Source organism: Sciurus carolinensis, chromosome 16 (genome assembly GCF_902686445.1).
Source record: "Sciurus carolinensis chromosome 16, mSciCar1.2, whole genome shotgun sequence".
NCBI lineage: Eukaryota > Metazoa > Chordata > Mammalia > Rodentia > Sciuridae > Sciurus > Sciurus carolinensis.
The window spans coordinates 41542179-41562379 of NC_062228.1; the positions used below are offsets into that span (position 1 = coordinate 41542179).

The 20201-nt window shown below is 56.3% G+C and overlaps 1 protein-coding gene across 1 annotated transcript in view; it reads right to left on the reverse strand.

The window, feature by feature from the left end:
* Window positions 1-20201, reverse strand: part of Pepd (peptidase D) — a 120608-nt gene continuing 100407 nt past the window's right edge. Inside the window, exons 12-15 of the mRNA XM_047529535.1 lie at window positions 13712-13860; window positions 4813-4997; window positions 1554-1745; window positions 1-538 (exon numbers count right to left, since the gene is read on the reverse strand). Of these exons, the coding sequence (XP_047385491.1) occupies window positions 401-538; window positions 1554-1745; window positions 4813-4997; window positions 13712-13860 (664 nt within the window). The 3' untranslated portion in view covers window positions 1-400. The remainder of the gene's footprint in view (window positions 539-1553; window positions 1746-4812; window positions 4998-13711; window positions 13861-20201) is intronic.

A 20201-nucleotide genomic window follows, 5' to 3' on the forward strand; every position in this document is an offset into this window, starting at 1 on the left:
AACATTTTAGGAAATATTTTATTATAAATTCAATTCTGCACATTGATTTTGGGGAGAAAATACTGGAAATGCATCTTTCTTGAGAACAGGAATACAAATAGCAGCAAGGCACATTTTAGTTGCTACTAAAAAACACTTTTCAATCAGCATTTTAATTCACTGTCATTTAAGCAAAGAGATTAAAACATTTAAACATAAGAGATTAAGGGTGTGCTCTCGCAGAAGGTTAAAAAGTATTTTTCCTCCTAGGAAACAGGATTATTTGGTATGATCAAGTGTCAATGCTAGGATCTGATTCCTGAGCACCATTTCTTGCTATAGGGAGGCCAATCACCAGGCTGCCCGACACGGAGAGAGGTTACAAGGCCAGCCCCAGTCTCACTGGGCATTCCGGCTGGCTCTACTTTGGCCCAGAGAAGGGTGTAAAGGCCTTGTCAGAGCCTGCCATGCATGCTTCAATTTCTTCCACGGTCCGGGGCACACAGGTCAGCAGTTCCATGCCGTTCTCTGTCACCACCACATCCTCTTCAATACGGACCTGGGTCAGACCAACAGACGCCCATTATGACTGAGCTGGCCTCACGTGCCACATGAACAGGTCTGACCTGCTCCAGCCTGATCCCTGCTGTGTGGGAGCAGCTTTCATTGTTTGGATCTTAAATCTCCCAAAGGCTCATTGGCTAAAATCTTGGTCCCCATACAGCAGTGTCAGATAGGGGGCCTTGGGGAGGTGACTTGATCGCGAGGGCTCTGACTTCATGGTGGAACCAATCCACTCATGGATTCATAGCTTCCTGGTTTTTTGGGAGGTGGTATCAACTTGAGGAGGTGGAGTCTAGTTGGAGGAAGTAGGTCACTGGGAGTGTCTTACCCTTGAAGGATATACTGTGTCCCCAGCTCCTTCCTCCCTCTTTTTCTGCTTCTTGGACACCATGAAGTGAGCAGTTGTGTTCTACCATGCACCTTCCATCACAATGTTCCACCTCACCTCAGGCCCAAAGCAATGGGGACAAGTGACAAGGGATGCTAGAAGACTATAAGCCAAAATCATCCTTTACTGGCTGGGATGTAGTTCAGTGATAGAGCACTTTCATGTGTGAGACCCTGGGTTCCATCCTCAGAACTGTGGGGGAAATATCTTTCCTCCTTTAAGTTGATTTATCACAGGTATTTTGTCAGAGTGACAGAAGGCTGACTAACACATTTAAGAGTGATCAATACTCCCCAAAAGAAACTAGTTGCAAAGCCTCTGTGGAATGCCCTCTTGGAGAAGGTATCTCCCATGGTCATTTGCTTGTGTCACCTCATTGTCCTTGCGGTGAATGGGAGTCTCTGGGGAGGGCAGGGTTTGGACAATCTATGTCTTCCTATTGAGGAATGAGGTGCCTGTCTGGTAACAGACCATGTAAAGGGCAGGCCAGGCCCTTCTCAGGTGAGGAAGTCAAGACTGTCTCTCTTCTACAAGGGCCTTGATTCTGGTGACAAAGGAAATAAGCAGCAGCAGTGGGACAGTGGACGTTCTGAGAGCAAGACTGGGACTCACAGGTACTCACCCCACCAAAACCCCGAAAGCGCTGTAGGACCTCACGGTTAAAGAAGCAGGCCTGGGCCGGGTCAGCAAGGGCCTGGTCCAGGAGGTGGTCGATGAAGTAGATGCCTGGTTCCACGGTGAGCACCATGCCTGGTTCCAGGTGTCGTGCGGTGCGCAGGCTCCGCAGGCCTGGCTCATCGATGCGCTCCACACCCTGTGGGGAGAGGAATGGCAGGAGGACCCAACCAACAGCCCCAGGGCTGGCCACTGGGGCCACTGCCTCAGTGGGAGACACTCAAACCCATGAGATTGGCTCATCCCTGCTGTGCTGGGTCCTCCAATAAGACCCTCACTCTGCACAAACCTCTGGATTTTGAGTGTTGGCCCCTGGTTAACCTCAGAACTGCCTTCAGGAGCCCTGTGGACACTGATGGGCACATATCCAGGGCAAGCTGCCCAGGTGGGCCCGCGAAGCTGCCTGGGTGTCCAGCTGCCCTCACTCAGGCCCCTCTCCAGGATAGGGGATGGCAGAAGCCAAACCAGGGAAGCCAAAAAAGCTCTTACGGAGGCTGCAAGTCTTCCCACAGCCACGTCTTTCCTTCCAGGCAGCTCAAGTGGAAACTGGTCTCACAAGTGCAGGTCTCAGCTACCCCAAGGCCAAGCCCCAGATTTTCCATATGACCATTCAGGAAGCAGGACAGGTGCTCTCTTGGGGATGGGCCCGCCAGCATTGGCAATGGCGAGTAAATATCTGCATGTGCATGGCCTGGTGGTGTGACTCCCAGAGGAGGTCTCTGGGCCCTGTGGCAAGGCTTTGGGACATGGCCTCCAGCCCTGGAACCAGAAATGAACCAGTGATGGCTGTTCCCTGTCTGTCATGCTGCCTCTCCCAGTGCACACCCACCCAGGCACACCATTCACACAGGCATAGCTAACAGGGCCTCGGCCTGACTGAAGGCAGGTGGTGCCTAGGACACTTGCAGGAGTGTTCTTGCCCCCCCCCCCCCAGGCCCTTGAGGGCACCCATCTGGCCTGCGGTCAAGGCCTGAGTGAGCGGGCAGCAAGCAAGCTCTGGTCAGGATCTGAGCTTGCCCTGCCCCACTTGCGGCTCTCCCCAGGAAGCCCGCTGCTGGAGATGGAGCTGTCATTTCTGACTGTTTGGGGGCCAAGAACATCAGACTTCAATTAGTGGTTCATGTAAGGTAACCAGAAACAGGCTGGCTCAGCCTCCAAGGCTGGGCACAACAGGGAAGGCTGTGACTGCAATTCTGCCAGGCTGGGGACAGCCACCCTGACCTGGTGTGGGCAGGCCAGAATGGAGATGGCGAGGGACACCAAGGCATCATGACCTCTGGCACAGATGCCTGGATGGTGTGGTCCCCAGCTCCACTACACTGCCTCTGGGCCCCTGAGCTGGAAGCAGGCAGGAGGGAAGGGAATGCCGGGAGACAGGGTGCTCCTTGGCTGGATGGTCCTTCCTGGAATGCTCAGGTGAGAGGGCCTGTCCCCTGTCCAGGAGCAGCTTGTCAGGGCTGGGGATCCTGGGTCTCTACTCCAGAATTTTCCTGCTCCCAAAGCCTGTGCCTGCCCCTTGGCATCCCCTCCCTGTCCCTTTCCTTCATGCCACACCCTCAGTGCCTGTCTCCTTTTCCCGCTCCATGGTTTTCAAAGCTAGGGATTTGGCAAAGCCCTGACAAGGACATGCCTCTTTCTCCAGGTCACTCTTCCCTCCCATAGACCCCTGGTGTGCAGAGGGAGGCAGGTTGCCTATGCATGGAGAGACCAGCTTCTCTCCGCCCAGGAAGTTTTAGGCCCACCCCTCCAACAGCCGTTGGGGGAGAATGGACAGGATCCCAGGGGGCACAGAGGATATGCTCACCCCAGCCCACTGAGCATAGGAACCCCTTCTCAGGGGGTCACTGAGAATGGGGCACAGGCCCGGGGAATGCTTGGTAGGCCAGCCCAACTGCTGGGCAGAAAGCATGAAGGGCTGGGTGGAATGGGGTGCAGGCCCATGACGAGGGAGATCACGGGCCTCCCCTGGCCCAGGAACGCCAGCCTAGCTGGGGGTGCCCATGCCGTGCCCATACCCGCCTCTGCCTGGGCAGAGGTCTTGACGAAGTCTCAACTTTTACTGGGCTCTGAGTAGAAGACCCAGATGTGTCTGTAGGCCTGAAATAAAATAAATGACTTTTATAGGAAAAGCCATATTTTTTCCACAGTGTTTATCTGTCAGAAGAATAGACTCTGTGAGCACAAAGGGCTGCTTACTGGAAAAGATGAAAACAGTTTGCTGCCAATTTTCTTTGGTGGAAAAAAAGTGCTTTGGCGACTAATGAATAACGAACCTCAGCTAACAATGTCTGGAAGGCCCTGCTCTTGGCTCCCTGCACACAATGGGAAGGATAGAAATTAGGAAATTAAAACTGATTTTGTTTCTCCAAATTTAACTGTTTACACTTGAGGAAAAAATAATTGAATAATAATGCTTCTCTTGAGCAATTCCAACGCCCCCCCCCCCCAATCATTCTTAGTGCTTTCAAAATACCCTGCAGCCAAGGAGCCAAGCCTAGTCTTGGCTAACTGGCTGGTGGGCCCCAGGGCGTGCACCGATTGCATAATCAGCCCCCTGCATGGTGGGCACCCGGCCAGGCGGCAGGGACAGCTTACCCCGCCCACAGGGGCCCAAAGGAGCTGTAGCCACCTGCCTGGTAGGGCCTCCTGTGGGCCCTCGAGCATCCTCTGGGTGGTCCTTTAGGGCTGGGTGCTAGGAGGGGGAGGGGAAGTCTTGTCTGGAGATGATCTCATAGGCCTTCCTGCCCTGTCAGAGGTCCTGGGGTAGGCCAGCCAGGGAGCAGGGGCAAGGGCTCTGCTGCTGGGCTTGTGAGGGACGAGGTAAGTGGATGAAGTCAGAGGCAGGAGGGCATGAAGGGTACAGTGCAGGTCTGTCACTGGGACATGGCTTCAGCCCCTCGGTCCTATGCACTACGCACCTACTAACTACCACTCTCTGGGCAGGAGATAATAGTCCCAAGGCCCAGCATGTAGAGGCACCCAACTCTACCCTGGGTCCGGTGGACAGAGTCACTGGATAAGGAACCCTTTCCTGCCTTAACCAGGCCCCCAATTCCTCCTCTCTTCCCCTCTTACCACAGGGAGCCCCATCTCTCCTGTCTCACTATATCTGCAGCTGTATCTCGGAACCTCACTCTGCACCAAGGAGAGCCAGGCTCAGTGACAGCCCATAGGCAGGCCAATTGAGACCACATGTCCACACTGACCTCAGGGTAGCCTCCCACATCGTGGACATCAAGGCCCAGGAGGTGGCCGAGCCCGTGAGGCATGAACACAGCTCCCAGATGGACCTCGGCCATGGCATCCAGGCTGCCCTGCAGGATCCCGATGCGCGTCAGCTCCTCCAGGTGAATGCGGTCAGCCAGACGGTGCATGTCAGGCCACCAGACACCTGTGACCCAGAGAGGCTGCAGTGAGCCAGGGCTTCACAGAGCAAGGGATGGGGAGACACGGCGTCCTCACACAGGTTGGGGAAGAGGACCTGAAGTGAAGGACCCAAGTGCCACTCCAGGGACCAAGGGTGATGTGGCCCAGGTGGCCCTGTGCTGGCCTTCTCTAGCCAAAGCTCTGGACATGCTCAGCCTCTCTGTTCTGCCTCAAGCGTACCCTCCTGCCACCCATAGTCAGGAGCCCAGCTCTGGTCTATTCCAGCCCATGCGGTGACCACCCCTGTCTAGGGCCAGGGGAGCCCAGCGAGATTCCTGGGCACTAGAAAAAAAAGCACATGTTTCTCATGACAGATGTGGGTGGCTCAGGCCCAAAAGCTACCTAAGAACTTCAGGCCTGAGTTTTGCTTCTATGGGGGAAGGGGGAGGCCGGAGGCTTGGTGGTGGTAGGGGGCGTCCCTGCATATCCTGGAAGGCCAGGCTCACCCTCAGAAGGACTGAAGGGAGCAAAGGTTTCTAGGTGAAGGTGCAGCTTTCTCAGCATCCAGTGCCAATGGGCAGGGGTCTGTGCCCTGCCTGCTCCAGCACTGGAACCATCTCCCTGGAAGCCCAGCGTCCAAGCCCAGGCTGCTGATCAAACTCATTTTTGCCCCATGTCTCTAGGCCAAAGGTCACTGTAGAGAGTACTGCAAGCACAGAGCTTTGGGGCCACACAGGCTCTGTGGGGCCAGGGCCTTTGGGGGCTGCAACACAGGCCACTTGGAGAACTACTGTCACAGACTGAACCAGCGTCAGGGTCTGCTTCTGGATTCTGGGAACCTCCCAGCATCTCACTGAGCACTAGATGAGGATCCCAGGCCAGTAGAGCCTCCTGCCCTGACCTCATGAGGTAGAAGGCCACGTGCTGGCTGAGGTCAGTGGCCCCAGGACATGCTGGGCCAGGCAGGCCAGCTGAGGCCCAGGTCACTGCAGTACTCTGGCAGCGGGGATGTCAGCACCAGTCCTGAACCTCCCAACAAGAATTCAGTCCCACAGGGCAGGGCAACCCTGGCTCCAGAGGGCCTCCCCACCATGTCCTGCCTTGGTTCAGAGTTAGACCTGTCCTCACATAGCCCTGACCTTGATGACCCCTGATGCAAGAGGGGAGGGCTGGGGATCCCACACCGAGAGGGGCCTTGTTGGATCCTGAACTGGCAAGGGCTGGGCCATGAGGCTCAGGACCCTGTGGCATGAACAGGAATGAGGGCCTATGGGGGGACATAGGTCAACACCCCTCACACACTCTCACTGGGCACCAGCCCTTCAAGTTTGGGCCACTTCCCTGACAGAGATGGTCACCCCACAGCTTGGGTCATAGGGTGGCTCAAACCAGTTCATGGGGCAGTGGCCCAAGACTGCAGGGAGTGGAAACATGGAGACAGAGAGAGGAATACACTCCTCAGTGTCTGGTTCCCAGCCCAGCACACCTATCCACCCTCGCCTGCAAGGTGCCGAGGTGGGTGCAGACTTCCTGGGGTCTGGAATCTGGCTACTGGGCAGGCCTAGGGGTACACTGGGCCATTACTGGCTCATGTCTAGAGGAGTCCCAGGCCACACAGCACCTTGGCCCCTGTGTTCCTGTGGGTGGAGCCAGTGTGTCAGGCTTTCCTGAAATGGAGACCAAGTAACTAGAATCCTCAGCTGCTCACCGGCTGTGTAACCTGGGTAAACTTCCCCACTTCTGAGTCTCTGATACTGCCTCTGTCAAGGAGTCACAGTGCTGGCCCTTGGAAATGCCTGCTGTCTTTGATGCCTACAGGGAGCTGTGGACAGCACCCCCAGTGACATTAGCCACTATTGAGAAGTTGCTTATAACCAACCAGAGAGGGTTTCAACACTTCCGGGTCACCGTGCTCCGAGGGTGCACGCCATGCCATCCTCACCTCTAGCTGCTGCTCTTCCCTAAGACCCCCATGGCCTGGACAACCCACCCCAGCCCACGCTGGCCTTCCTTCTGCAGGACCCTCCAGGGGCCAGGCCTCCCTTCTGCTCCAGAAGCATACTGAGCCTTTCCATGTCAGACCCTGGGCCTTGGCCTGTGCCACCCCTCCTTGGAAACTCAGCAACCGAGTCACTGGCTCCCTGGAGACACCCCCAGACACTCTTCATGGCACCTTTTGGTGGCAACAGTCTTACTGCTTCTTGTTTCCATGGCCTGGCATAGCAAGCGCACCACAAGTCCTATGAGTCCCCAACCGCTCTCCAAACTCGGCTCCCACCCTGCGGGCTGACACATGGGGCTGAGGAGGGGTCTCCAGCACATTGGTTGATGCCCCAGTACCCGCTCAATTCAGCTCTCATAGATGGGGGCCTTTTCTGGTCACTGAAGGGGAGCCCCAGGAAACGCAGCCTCCCTTCCAACTTGACTAATTTCAATAGTGGGGCTACAAGCTGGGCTGGGGCCCAGCAGAGGGTGGGAATTGGGTATAAATCACATCCACGGTGGTCCCTCGTGGGGCCCGGCCTAGTGCCCGCCTGGACGTGTGTCCTAGGCAGCTCAGCGGCGCCTCCAGGCTCCCTTGCCTGTGACCCTCGGGAAAGGCCCGTGCGCAGCTCTCTTGGCCATGAGTGGGAGGTTCCTGCCTGTGTGTGGTTAGGGTTGTGACAGTGATTCAACCTCCAGCGACTTGGCCCAGCGTCTGGCCCGGATGGTGGTTACGACACCCGCCCCTGGGGCAGGGCCCCTGAAGTGTGTGAAGGTTAGCGCTCTTGAGCTGGCGTGGGGTGGGCACAGACTGGGAAGCCTCCCTGCAGACCACGGCCCACCCTGACTCCTGGACTCCTCCCACCTCAGCAAACTGTGGCCCCAGAGCCCACCGTCCGAGCCAGCAGGCATCCTGGACCCCAAGCCTGCCCATTCTGGAGAGCCCACACTGCAGAGACCAGGTGGAGGCAGCCCCACTCTCCCTTCCACCTCCAGCCAGCACCAATTCTTGGGCCGGCTTCCCTGAAACGTCTGTTGAACCAGGGCCCTGCCCACTCTCCTCCCCTCACCTGCATCCTGCATACCACTCAGATGTGGGGCAGAGAGCCGAGGACAAAGCCCAGGTTCCTCAGCCGGCCTCTGACTCCAGCCTCATTCCTCACTCACTCCTGGGTCTAGTTGCCAGACCAAGGCAGCAGCCAGACCAAAGCCATGGTTCTGAGAGCTGACACTTCCTGTGCTTCCTAACTGCTCTTGGCTGGGACCACAGCCGCCAAGCCCTCATCACCCTGGGCCTCCTGTAGAGGCACCTCTGACTGCCCCTTCCTGTGCTGCCACAGCCCCTCCATGACACGACAGCACAGCAAGAGGGCACAGCTTGGGCCTGGTTATGGCCTCTACATCCAGAGAATGTGGGGCTTGTACCCTGCTCTGTGCCTGGCATGTGGCAAAGGCTTGGTAAACATAGAGTGAGAGGAGACCTGGTCTCCCTCCTGGCTCTCTTGTAGCCAGGGCTGTGATCCTGTGGCCACTTCTGTGTACACAGACCTGGCATGGGCAGGGTAGTCTCATGGTTAGTGCCACACCATCTGCCTCTTGAAATTGCTGGGCTCAAAGTTTAAGCAAGAGCTCCCGTACCCAGGCCCCAGGTTGTGTCCAGAGCAGCCACAGGTTACCGCCTGGTCTTCTGTGTCCACCTGGTCCTCTCAGGCAGCACTCTTTCCTGATAAGCCTGGAGCCTGCTGGGCCTGGGCCCAGGCTGGCTCCTCAGAGCCTCAGTAGCATCCATCAGCACTGTGAGGCTTCCTGCCCAGAGTGTGACAGCCCAGGGCTCCCAGTCCTAAGCCCAGCTGGGAAGGCAGTAGAAGGCCCCCCGTGCTGCATCCTGAGTCATTTCCAGACAAAGAGCTCACTTCATTTGAGGACAACGGCCCTCAGGAGATGGATGACATGCAAGCCAGGCCTTGGGGGTGCAGGAGGGAAGTCTCAGGACTCGGTCCCAGGGCAGGACCGAGGCTACTGGGAGCTGCCTGGCAAGCCAAGTTGGCATGAGGCTGAGGGCCTGCAGCCTGGCCCACCCTGCCTGTCTCAGGGACCCACTCACCCTGCACAAGGGCAGGGAGTAGGTCTGTCCACACTGCAAGCGCCTTGCTGTGCACACTCCCTGAGGTCGTCCCCCTACACCCTGGCAGGGAACCCCAAGGGAGGGCACAGGGTGCCAAACAGCAGTCTTGGTCCTGGCTCCTGCTACAGAAAGCAGTATGGTTAGTGTGACGTGCCCACTTGTACCTGTCTGCCTGACCCTCATACTCCTCCCAGTCTCTAAGGACGAGGCCTGATGGGAGCTTCAGAAACTGGGTTCCACCCCTGCCCACCTGGGAGGGAGGCAAAAAGCCAGGAAAGGTCCAGAGTCCACACGTCGGGTCAGCTGGGGTGTGCATGGCCCCATGTCCCTCCCCCAGCTAGTTGGTTGCCCCTGCAACCGTGTCCCTCCCTTGCCTTCAGGTCCGTTCTGGGGTGAGGGTACTTCCTACCACCAAGAGCCCCTCCTCTGACTTCCTATTGTCAGCACTGTCCCAAAAGGGGTCACAACCCTGAGGCTAGGAATGACAGGCACTGTGCAAAACTACTGGGGTTTGCACCGAGTAATGGGGTCTCCTGAGTGGAGGCTCCAGGGCTTGGAGCTCCTGTGAGAGCACAGGAGGGAGGGCCCATCAGCCAAGGCAGGGGATACAAGGAGAGGGAGACGCACTGGGTGCTGGGAAGAGGAGGGTGAGGCTGCATGAGGCTTGAGTGCCTGCTGGCGATGCGTGCAGAAGCCTCGGTGCCAGGGCCACATAGTGGCTGGAGGGACAGGGAGTGTGCAGGACCAAGATACTATTATCAACTCCAGGGGGGCCGTGCAGCCGTGTAGCTCTGACTCAGGGCACCCCACTGAGCTCGGCCCACCCCTCCCCAGTAGCACCTTTCCTTCTTGATACCCTCACCAAGGCTAGGCTTCCTGGTGCCAAGGAGACAGGGCTGCCTGCAAGGGTGGGCCTCTTACCCTAACCCCAAAGCCACAGTGAGCTTGGACTCCAGTCACCGGAAGCCAATGCTGGTTCATGGCCTCATGAGGATGGAATTCTCCCAGGTGTTGCAGCTGCCAGCCTGTCCGGGCCACCCTCCTGCCCACCAGGGTCCCATCTGGATGAGGTCAGCCCTCTTTCCTTGTTCTCTGACTGACCGTGAGGAATGCTTTGCTCCCACTTTGGCCCCAGGATGCGGGGGCCAAGGACAGCATTCCTCAATTCCCCTGGGGCTGTATTCACCAGAGTCTATGTGTGATTATTAATTTCTGCCTCTCTGGGTAGCACTGTGTGATTTCCTGCTTGTCTTTATTTACTCTTCCCTGGAAGGTCACGGGAAGCAGTCGGGCAGTCTCGGTGGGGTGTTTGTCTTGGCCCAGGAGCTGAACCCACAACCCGGGGGTGTTCCCAGTGGAACAGACAGGGGTCCAACCTGGCCACCGCAGCCTCGATGCTGTGGAGAGGTCATCTGACTCTACCTGGAGAGTGGCTCTGTGGGCACAGGACTTCCGATGCCCCCATGGCTGGACCTACACCATGGAACCCAGATGGGGTTCAGCTTTGCCCTTGGGAACCCTTGATGTGTCACAATTTGGCTATATGGGTGATAAAATGTGCACAGGGTAATGCCGGGGGCTCTGTTCCCCTCTCGAATACAAGGGATCCTCAGAAGCCTCAGTGCCGGCTCCCTGATCAGATGTGTGCTGGGGAGCGAAGTCAGGGTGTAAGCAAGAGGGTGCCTCTCATGGTCTCAGAGACCAGCTCCGTTGAACTGGGCCTGGTGGCTCCAGGCATCCAAGGCTGGGCCGGAGATTGTCCCATGAGTCACATGACCAGAGGCTGTGCCTACTGGAGGGTCCCCCATGGGAGGGGTGCCCCAGCTTCCCGGGGAGGGACTGTGCTTACAGACACTGGGAGAAGACACCACACCCCACCTTCCCCAGTCCAAACCATCTGCCATCTGAAATACTGGTCACTTAAAATGACTGGCGGCATTCAAGACTGAGCAAGAATGCTCATCTGTGGTGTGAAGATGGGAGATGTACCCCTCTGGTGATGACTCCTTGGACAATGAGTTCTGTGGTTTCAAAGTCAAATTAAAAGGGGGTACAGTACACGCTCCCCAACTCTGTTGCCCTCTGACACCTCATTTGTAGACTTCACCGTTCTATGTTGGTCTTCTTTTAGAAGCCTGTGGGGCTGGGGACTGGGGGGTGCCCCAGAATCCCCTATGGCTCCTTAAGCTCTGGTGGGGTCTTTTGGAGATAGACCAAGAGTCATCCAGAAAGATCCACTCACAACATGCCTCCCTTGAAAACAAATGCTGCTGATGTCCCTTCCCAAACAGCCCTTGGCCCCGTGATCATGGCCGTAAGTCATCCCAGCAATGGGCCAGGGGGCCGCAGGGGACTGTTCAGCCAGATGCTGAGCCAGCAAGCTCTGGGTCCGCAAGAGGCCACATCCTGGGGCTTTTACAGTTCTAGAGCTCACAGTCTTTTCTTCTTTTTAAAATCCAAGTTCCATGGAGGGGTACAAATCTGACCACCACAGTCCCCTGTTTAGGAACTCCAAGTCCAATTGCAGGCCTGTCATGGCCAGGGTCCCAGAGGGTCCCAAAGCCTCTGTTCACCATCCCCAGAACACAGAGGAGACACTGGGCTGCAGCCAGCTCTCTGCTGGCCCTTCACTAGAGAGCTGAGGCCTGTGACTGCAGCTGGCCCAGCCTGCCCTGGAGTGGACTCTACTTTGAGACAGGAGGGGGACTCCTGCAGCCATTTGGGGCATGAGGAGGTTGGAGGACGGGAGCAAGGCACACAGCCAGGAGGCTGCTGAGCTGGAGTGGGCAGGGGCTCTCATGAGTTCTAGACCCCAGGAGCCTCGCCGTGCTCTCTCCTGCTGCAGTGACCCTCACGTGACTTGTGGAAGATGCCTGAGCATCCCCCCCTCCAGGGAAGGCTGGGGGCCTGCACAGCAGGGAAGGAGGTGACGAGCGAGTGCTGGAGGAAGCAGGGCTGGGGCAGTCTAGGAGCTGAAACCCCAGGGGCTCTCTGCCTTCATCCCTAATGGGGGCTTCCTTAAAAGAAAGTGGCTGAGCAGCTCAGGAGGATCGCAGGTTCAAAGCCAGTCTCAGCAACTTAGTGAGACCCTGTTTGGAAATTTAAAAAGGGCTGGGCGTGTGGCTCAGTGGCTAAGCACCCTGGCTTTAGTTCCTGGTACAAAAGAAAAAAAAAAAAAAATGCAAGTGACTGGAGTCTCTGCAGTCAGGGCAGACTGGCCCTAGCCAGCCACCAGCCAGGAGCTCACTCCCACACTGCCCTGGGGGGCCCTAAACCTCTGTGCTGCCCCAGCTCTGGCCCTACACGTCACACCTCCCCTCCCTACCTCTATGGATTTGTGACAGCGCCCAATGACACTCTGTTGCTTACAACCAAAGATGCAGAAGTCAGTGGCTATGCTTGGGACAGTATAGGCGAGTCACCAGGTCAAGCTGGAAGAGAAGCAGGAAAGCCCATCCCTACTGCAGGACGGGCTGCAGACAAAGAGATCATTAGGTATGGCCAGGGGTGGCCAGCAGCTACATGTCCCCAAGAGTGCCCAGCCTGGAGCGCAACTGGCACAAGGGTACCTTACTTGGGCTGTAAGGAATCAAAGGCCTGCAGATGGAATTCTCTGAAGCTCTGGAGGGTTTGAAGCAAGAATATGGCAAGACCACATCCCTAAATTACCCCACCCAGGCAAAGGTGACAAGTCAGGGCTCCTTGGTCACTGCTGGAAAAGGGTCTCTTCCTGTTCCCAGTAGAAAAAGCCAAACGCTGGAGCTGGCATTTGATCAGGTACATGCTGGATCTACCCATCTCAAACTATGGAGGGCTGGGCTTCTTCAGTGGCTGACGACTGAAATGGGGAGAATGGGAGGACCCAACAGGCCCAGAAGGAATGCCAGAACCGTCAGTCTTGCTTGGAGGAGCACTTTCTCCCCTCCAGAGGACCACCGCTGTGGACCAAGACCACCTCATGTGGGACATCAAGAGGCCTCTGGAGGCTGTCTGGGGGTGGGGGGACACGTAGGTGGAAGCCACACGTGGAAAGCTGGGGGACAGGCAGCAGCAGGATCACAACATGCTGGCCAAGGCTGGTTGCAGGAAAGAATGGCAGACTTGGGCCTAGACATCCCCACCCCCATCACAGAGTTGCAGTGACCACTATAGAACCTGAACACAAGCCAGGCAGGGCTGGTGGTGCTTCCCATGGCTCAGCCCGATCCTCGTGGGCTGCCGCCTCTCCATGTACCAATAAGGGACAGCCATCCAGGGGAAGAGCGTTCTGTCCAAGGTCACAGAGCTGCTGAGTGGGCCTGGTTCCAGTGTCCACCCAGATGCCAGTGTCCAAACCTGGCCAACTCTCCCTGAAATGGACTCTTGCTTTGGGACAAGGCATGGGACACGCTGACATTCTGGTGACCAGTGTGGGCGGAGGGATGTGTGGAAGAGGTGGCCAGATGGGACATGGGGTGACTTTGGGCTGAGCTCCCAGACTCCAGTCTTCTACCTGATTGGTGGTCAGTCCTGCTTTCTAGGCGTGACCCTGGTCAAGTATGGAGGGGTAGAGGCAGGTGCCTGTCACACGGCTGTTCCCTCCCCATACCAGGGGGGTCTTCCTCAGCTGACCCCACTCACCCTCCCCTCACCTGGTTTCATAGTGCTCATGACGGCACGGCAGCTCCGTAGTACTGCCTCGTAGATGGCCTTCTGGTCCTTGGTGAACTTGCCATTGGCCGGAAAGGAGCAGGTGATGTCCGAGGCGAAGCAGTAATACTCACCGCCCATGTCGAACAGGCTGGAGGGTCGAAAAGAGGAGGGTGTGAGCTGGGCGGGGTGCTCGGGGTGTCTTCTTGCTCCCTTCCCACATGTGAGACTCAAGGACGGCTTACTTTGGCCCAGATGCAGTAGGGTGTTGTGATCACCCCATCTCGAGAAGGTGACCAGTATAGGCAGCTCCAATCTGGTGTTCCCCAGAGGGGCATGAACAGCAGAGGAACCCAGCACCATCTGGGGACCTCTACCTCCAGCAAAGAGAGTGGCACAGGCTCAGCCTCAGCAGGGAAGGCTGAGGACAGTGGGGCTTCTCTCCATGGCCTGGCCCCTGTGGGGACTCACTTGGAGAAATAAGAAAGACAGACATGTCCCCAGGCCCCCACTGGCCACCTGACTCCATATGAGCATGTCAACAGATCCCCTAGGTCTGAAATCTAGCCAGAGGGGAGAGGAGGAGGAAGGAATTGGGAGGGGACACAGTGCCCAGCAGAGAATGTGGTGTGGGCCATATCACCTGCTCCCCACAGGCCCTGAGCATCTGAGGCACACTTAGTGGATGGCTGGCACCTTTAGCTCTGCTCTAGCCCGGGGATCCCCCTGTTCAGAGGAAGGTGCCCAACACTATCCTTCTCCCCACTGAGGGGTGACAGACTTGTCCTGCCAGGCCTGAGGGAGGGGTGGAGAAGAAATGTCAAGAGGATGGCCTCATATCCAGAAGGCTTTCCTGGGGCTAGGTGAACACAGCTGCTGCCTGGCACCCTGGCATCCCCAGGTGGCTGAGCAGGGAACACAAATGGTATAGAGCACAGGGAGGGTGTGCAGTAGGGGATCACAAGAGAGGCTCAGGAGGCCAGCAGAGGCCAAACCTACTCAGTCAGTCAGGAGGATGCAATGGAGCCACCCCACTGGACACCCGTGCCGGGGCCTCTGACATAGCAGGGCCTGGAAGGAGCAGGGCCAGCCCTTGCTGCATAGGCCTTTTCAGGGGGAAGGCAGATAAGACTCCTGCACTGCTCAACCTGGGAGGTGGAGCCAGACAGGACATGTCTGCACATGTTGGGTCCAGGAATGGCTCCCAGGAGGGCTCAGAAGAGCCCCCATGATATGGGGTCGCCCAGTGGGCCAGGAGGAGCCTGGGTAGAGGTACGCAGATAGTATACCTCCTTCTCCCCCGTCCCACCTCAGCACTTTTGGAGCTGCTGACAACAGAGTGGGACTATTAGTTCCTTCACGGGGTCATGGCAGTTACAACAATGATCCTCATTAAACTGGCTGAGGAACATTGATCCAGGCCCTAGCTTGGTTTCTCGCTCATGTCTTTGGAGCCAGGTGACCACAGGGACAGGCCAGTTGAGGTGGGAGCTTCCCTCTTGCACTGGCTGAGCCCAGCTCTGCTCGGTGTCTGGCTCCATCCTGGGATTCCCATGGGGGTTCATCTACAGCAGCACAAATCCTGGCAAATCGGAGCGTGGGGCACCGCTGTGGCTTCCTTTACAAGGGCCTCTCACCCAAATCCAACTCGAATGGTGACCACAAACATTCCAGAAGCTGCCTGTATGCTGGTCTTTGGGGGCCCTATTATGTGGAACAGAGCAGGGGGTGGGACCCTGGGTCTGTATGTGAAGCAAGGGATGGCCACCCTACAGAAGCAGATTTTTAAAGGAAAAGCCTGAATGCACAGGATCCCTGGATGCTTTGCTGGAGTCCAAAGTCCTCAGATGGGCACGTTTTAATCTCCTGCCTTTTCTGATTGCAAAACACCATAAATAGTGTCAACAGTGCATGAAGCACAGGTAACAACTCAGGTGACTCTCAGAGAGTGGGGTAGAGGCCCCACTTGCATGACAGAGAACTTGGGGCTGGGTTAAAGTCTCAGGGAGAACCCTGCCTGGAGCAGACCCAGGGGGACCTGGGCCTCACTTGAGGCTGACTCGCAAGGAAACAGAGACACCCAAGCAGACACACCCAGGTGCCTGCTCCCCAGGAGGCTGTAGATGCGATGCAGTGGGGGCCAACAGTTGCCTACAGGATTACTCCTGTGTGGGGCACACTTCCTTCAGAGATGGCCCGGAGGGTGGGGCACATCTAAGCCCTAAACTAGAGGGAAATTGAGGCTGTTAACACTGTACCAAAGCCCCGAGTTGCAACTCAGTACCCAGCCCAGCAATGAGCTCTCTTTTCCTGGCTCCAGTATTCAGACTTTAAGACCTCAGTTTTCCCACCTTTACAATGGGACCACTACAGTCACTGCAGGTTTGTGTCCTCCTGGGGCCAGCGTTCAGGCAACAGTAGGGATGGAGCTGCAATGGGGCCCCAGCCTCGTTTTGCCTGGGGAAAGCACAGTGTTTTCATTTGGGCTCCCTGGAGTCAACAGAGGAAAATGGTTTGTGGTTTGTTGGTTTAGAATATCCAAGAATGGACTGGGCAGACAGGACAGAGCCAGGAGTGTGGGGGACACAGATTCCTGGGAGTGCCACATCAGAGGGTGACCTGCAGCAGCCCTCTGGGGCAAAAAGTTCTATTGGACTCTGTTGATCTAAAAGAAAAACAGAAATTGAACTATTTAAAAAATCAGGAAGCCCACAAGAGCACACCAAATACTGGAATCATCTAGAACAGTTTAAAAAAAAAAATAAGACTCTTCAGGGCAAACCAGACTCTGAACCAAGTTCTCCCAGCCCTCTTCAATAAAACAGAAAGAGCGTGGGATGGCAGGCTTTTGGATTTCCTCAGCCAGCCTGGCTTTATCTTCCAGCTTCTAGAAGACTTCAACTGTATTTTTTGTTTTAAATCATCTACTTTCTGGAAAAGGAAGTATACACCAGCCAGCCAGCTCCATCCTGCCCAGCAGCACTCGGGGACAGGGCTAGAGTCTATTTTTGTGTTCTCAGTTCCCTATCTTTTTCTGCCTTTTTCTTTTTCTTTTTCTTTTTCTTTTTTTAAATCCCCCTCAGAGTTTCAAGCGATCCAGATTCAAGCCATTCTGGAATCCAGGGATAAAAGTCATCTCTCTTATAAATCATCTCCCTCCAACTCCTCTGTCCACTTCATCCATACTCCGAATGCAAAATGACAATGGAGAATTTGGTCATACTTGGCTCAATTGAGAACACTGGATCCCTCCTTCCCTGCTGCCTGGGGACACCCACCAGGGACACTACCATCATTGGCCCAGTGAATCTGTGTAATAATCTGAGACATCTGGGGAGAGATTACACATCTCCCAGCAATATGCTGGCGTCTCATTCCCCACATGTGTTCCTATAGCTGTGCTTCTGGCTGGGATGAGAGGTTCTGTCTTCCGCTGGCTCTTCCCGGGCAGCTCCAGGCCTGGGCTACCTGCCACCATTGGCCCACCCGGACCTTCCCGGGTCCCCCTCCAGTCCCTCCCCGCCGGCAGGGACTGGCCAGCCCACAGGCAGAAGGCATCTGAGGGAAGTGCTGCAATGTTTATACAAGGGCCACTTTGTACTCAGTGTAGAACTTCATTTTAATCTGAGTATGGGGCACAGCTCTTAGCTGCTTTTCCCTGAAGACTGGCATCTTACACGTGTATGCTTAGCACCTTAGGAGCAGTGCGGACCCTGTCTGCACCCCAGGTCAGGCTGGGGGGTTTGGAGCTGTAGGAAACTCTCACTTCCCTCCAGAAACTCAATGGGAGAGAAAAAGGAAGGCAAATGGGTGACTTTTCCCTGTGCCTGCTGCAGTGGGCTGTCCCTGCTGACCGGGTAGTGAGTGCTGGTCTCTTTGATGCACAGGCCAGCTGCCTGCTCCCAGTCACGCCTTCTGTGAAGTGCCACCTCTAGGTGTGGCCAGCAGGGACAAAGGTCATCACTAGGGATCCTTGAGGCTCCCTAGGATCATGGGCTGACACACCAGGGGAACCTCTCCCCAGGACCTTTCTGGGCATGTCTGTCCCACTCAACCCAGCCTTGGGACAGCTGCTCCTATGGGCCTGGGCAGACAGGAACAGTGCTCACGTAAGCAGCCCACGCCAGAAACAGCTTCCTGTCCCCAAGCCCCAGAGCCGACAGTCTCTGGTGCATTCGCTGACGAGAACAACCATGTGCTGGGGCCTCCTCTAAGTCTGGAGAGAATCAGCACTGCCATTTTACAGATGTCGTGGTGAGATGCAGGACACCAGTGTCAGGTGGAGGCCCCAGGAAGAGCACCACGGAGCTGCCTGCCTGAGCAAGGGGCTGCTGCCCTAGGGCATTGTGGGCCAAGGGCTGGGCAGCAGGGCAGCGCCACTGTGGGTGAGGGGTGACAGGCGGTCAATGTCATGCGCAGAGCACATGCTTCATTTCACTTTTTTGGTGACTAGTGTCTTGTGATGTCTGTGAGCACCCGGGCTGTCTAGACCAGAGCTTTTCAAACCGTGGGTCTTGACATCAACTGAGCGGGTGCAGCCACGAAGCACCGACGAACCACACAACAGAAAGAAAACACGTGGAAGGGTGTCTGCGTGTAGCCAGGGCATAGCTGCCAGGAGTGTGTCCTGGGTAGAATGTCAGGGCACTTCTGAGAAGGGGTTTTAAAGGCCACGATCAACTTGTCTGGATAACTGTCTGACCAGGCCTGTGCCCTCCAGAGAGCTCTTTTGCCCATAGGACTGGGCATGTTCTTAAGACCACAAAGTGCTCAGGATGGGGCCCCCTGGTGACAATCGGGTGTCCCACTGAGGAAAGAGCAAGGTGGGGGCAGGGTCTGACTGGAGCCTGGCATCAGGAAACAGGCCCTGGGTGACACTCTTACTCTAAAGCTCACCAAGGCACTAGGCACCAGGAACAATGGATCACGGAGCCTCTCCTCACCCCAAACCTTTGCCAGCAAGGGAAGAGCCCAAGGCACAGACTCACCCCTCTGGGAACCACAGTGCCAGACAGATAATGTGGAGTGGGCAGAATTATCCCACCCCAGCCTGCAAGGCCTAAGTGATGCCAAGGGGCTGCTGAAGCCCTGGGTAAGTGGACACACCCAGGCTGCGGGGTGGAGGGTTTGGCACATATGCGATGGAGTCAGTCATGCAGAGGAGGGCTCTGGTGACACCCTTGCTTGGGGATGTGACCCTGGCAATGGGAGCAGCAGCACATGCCAGCCACATGTCACTCACAGTTCAGGGTGCCTTCAAGCACTTTCCTGGTATGAAATGGGTAGTATTTATTCCTCTGGGCTTTGGTGACACTGAGTGGTGTCCCCACCTCCCTCTGTAGGGGAGTTAGGGCTTCAGCCTGGTTATTTTCAGGGCAGGGAGACAGATGAGGCCCTAGGCCATGGCAGGGAAGGAAGAAAGGAAACTGGTAAGCTGCTAATCATGGGGGTTAAAATTGAGACAGGCCTCTCCTCCCTAGCTGGGCTGCAGGCCCACCTCCCATGCCCCTTCAGCAATACAGTAGACCACTGCCCAGTAGGGGAGAGGCCCAGCCCATGTCCTGAGACAACACTGCCCTCTTCTGGCCACTACAGGAAGGTCTGACTCACCACCCACCAGTTACATCCTGCCTACAGTTGGGCAATCCAGGCCTGGGGCATCCTTGGCCCTGAATTCTATAAGGTTCAGAGAGGGGCCACAGTCCCCAGCCCTGCCACCTGATCTGATGGTGATACAAGTAGGAGGTGGCAGATGAGGAGGGGTATCCTAGCAGCTTTATAAGTCAGAACCCAGTGGAGGTGCATCCTAGTCTCCCCACCTCTGTCCTGTGGGAAGAACTTGCTTAGGGGCCAGGAGAGTTGGGGAGCTAGAAGGCTCAGACCAGGAGTCCTGCATGAGAATGGCCCAGTCCAGAGGCCTTTCCTCCCACTGGATTTAGACACAGTAGTGCTCCCTGGTGACCCCCAGGTGCAGCTTGCTGGCCCTCGGAATCTCCAACCTGGGGACTCTGGTGTTCACTGTCCAGGCTGGCTGTGGGAGGACAGACGAGCACAGGGCTCAGAAGATGACTGGCTCAGGTGATAAGTCCTGAGCATGACTGAGCTCACACCTACCTGCTTGGGCTAGATGAGTGGGGAGGGGCTTTCTGGGGCCTTCCACTTCAAAAGGGCCTCCAGTGACCTTGTTAGACACCAACTCTTGTGTGAACACACTGAAAGCATTAAGTAGCAATGCTGCTTGCCACACTCCTGTAACCCTGTTCTAGAAAGCTGGTCTGCTTGCCTTAAAAAGGAAAACCAGAAGTGCTTGATGGCTCCTCTAGGACAGGGACCTGCTCATGGGGTACCTGGGGGAACCCCAGGAACATAGCTGGAAAGGGTTCTGGGAACCAAGAGAAAAACTCCAAGAGGTTTCACAGCAACAGGCCCTGAGTACACAGGCCACGAGGACAAGGCCTCATGGCTCTGAACCAAGCCAAGGGGATGGCCCTG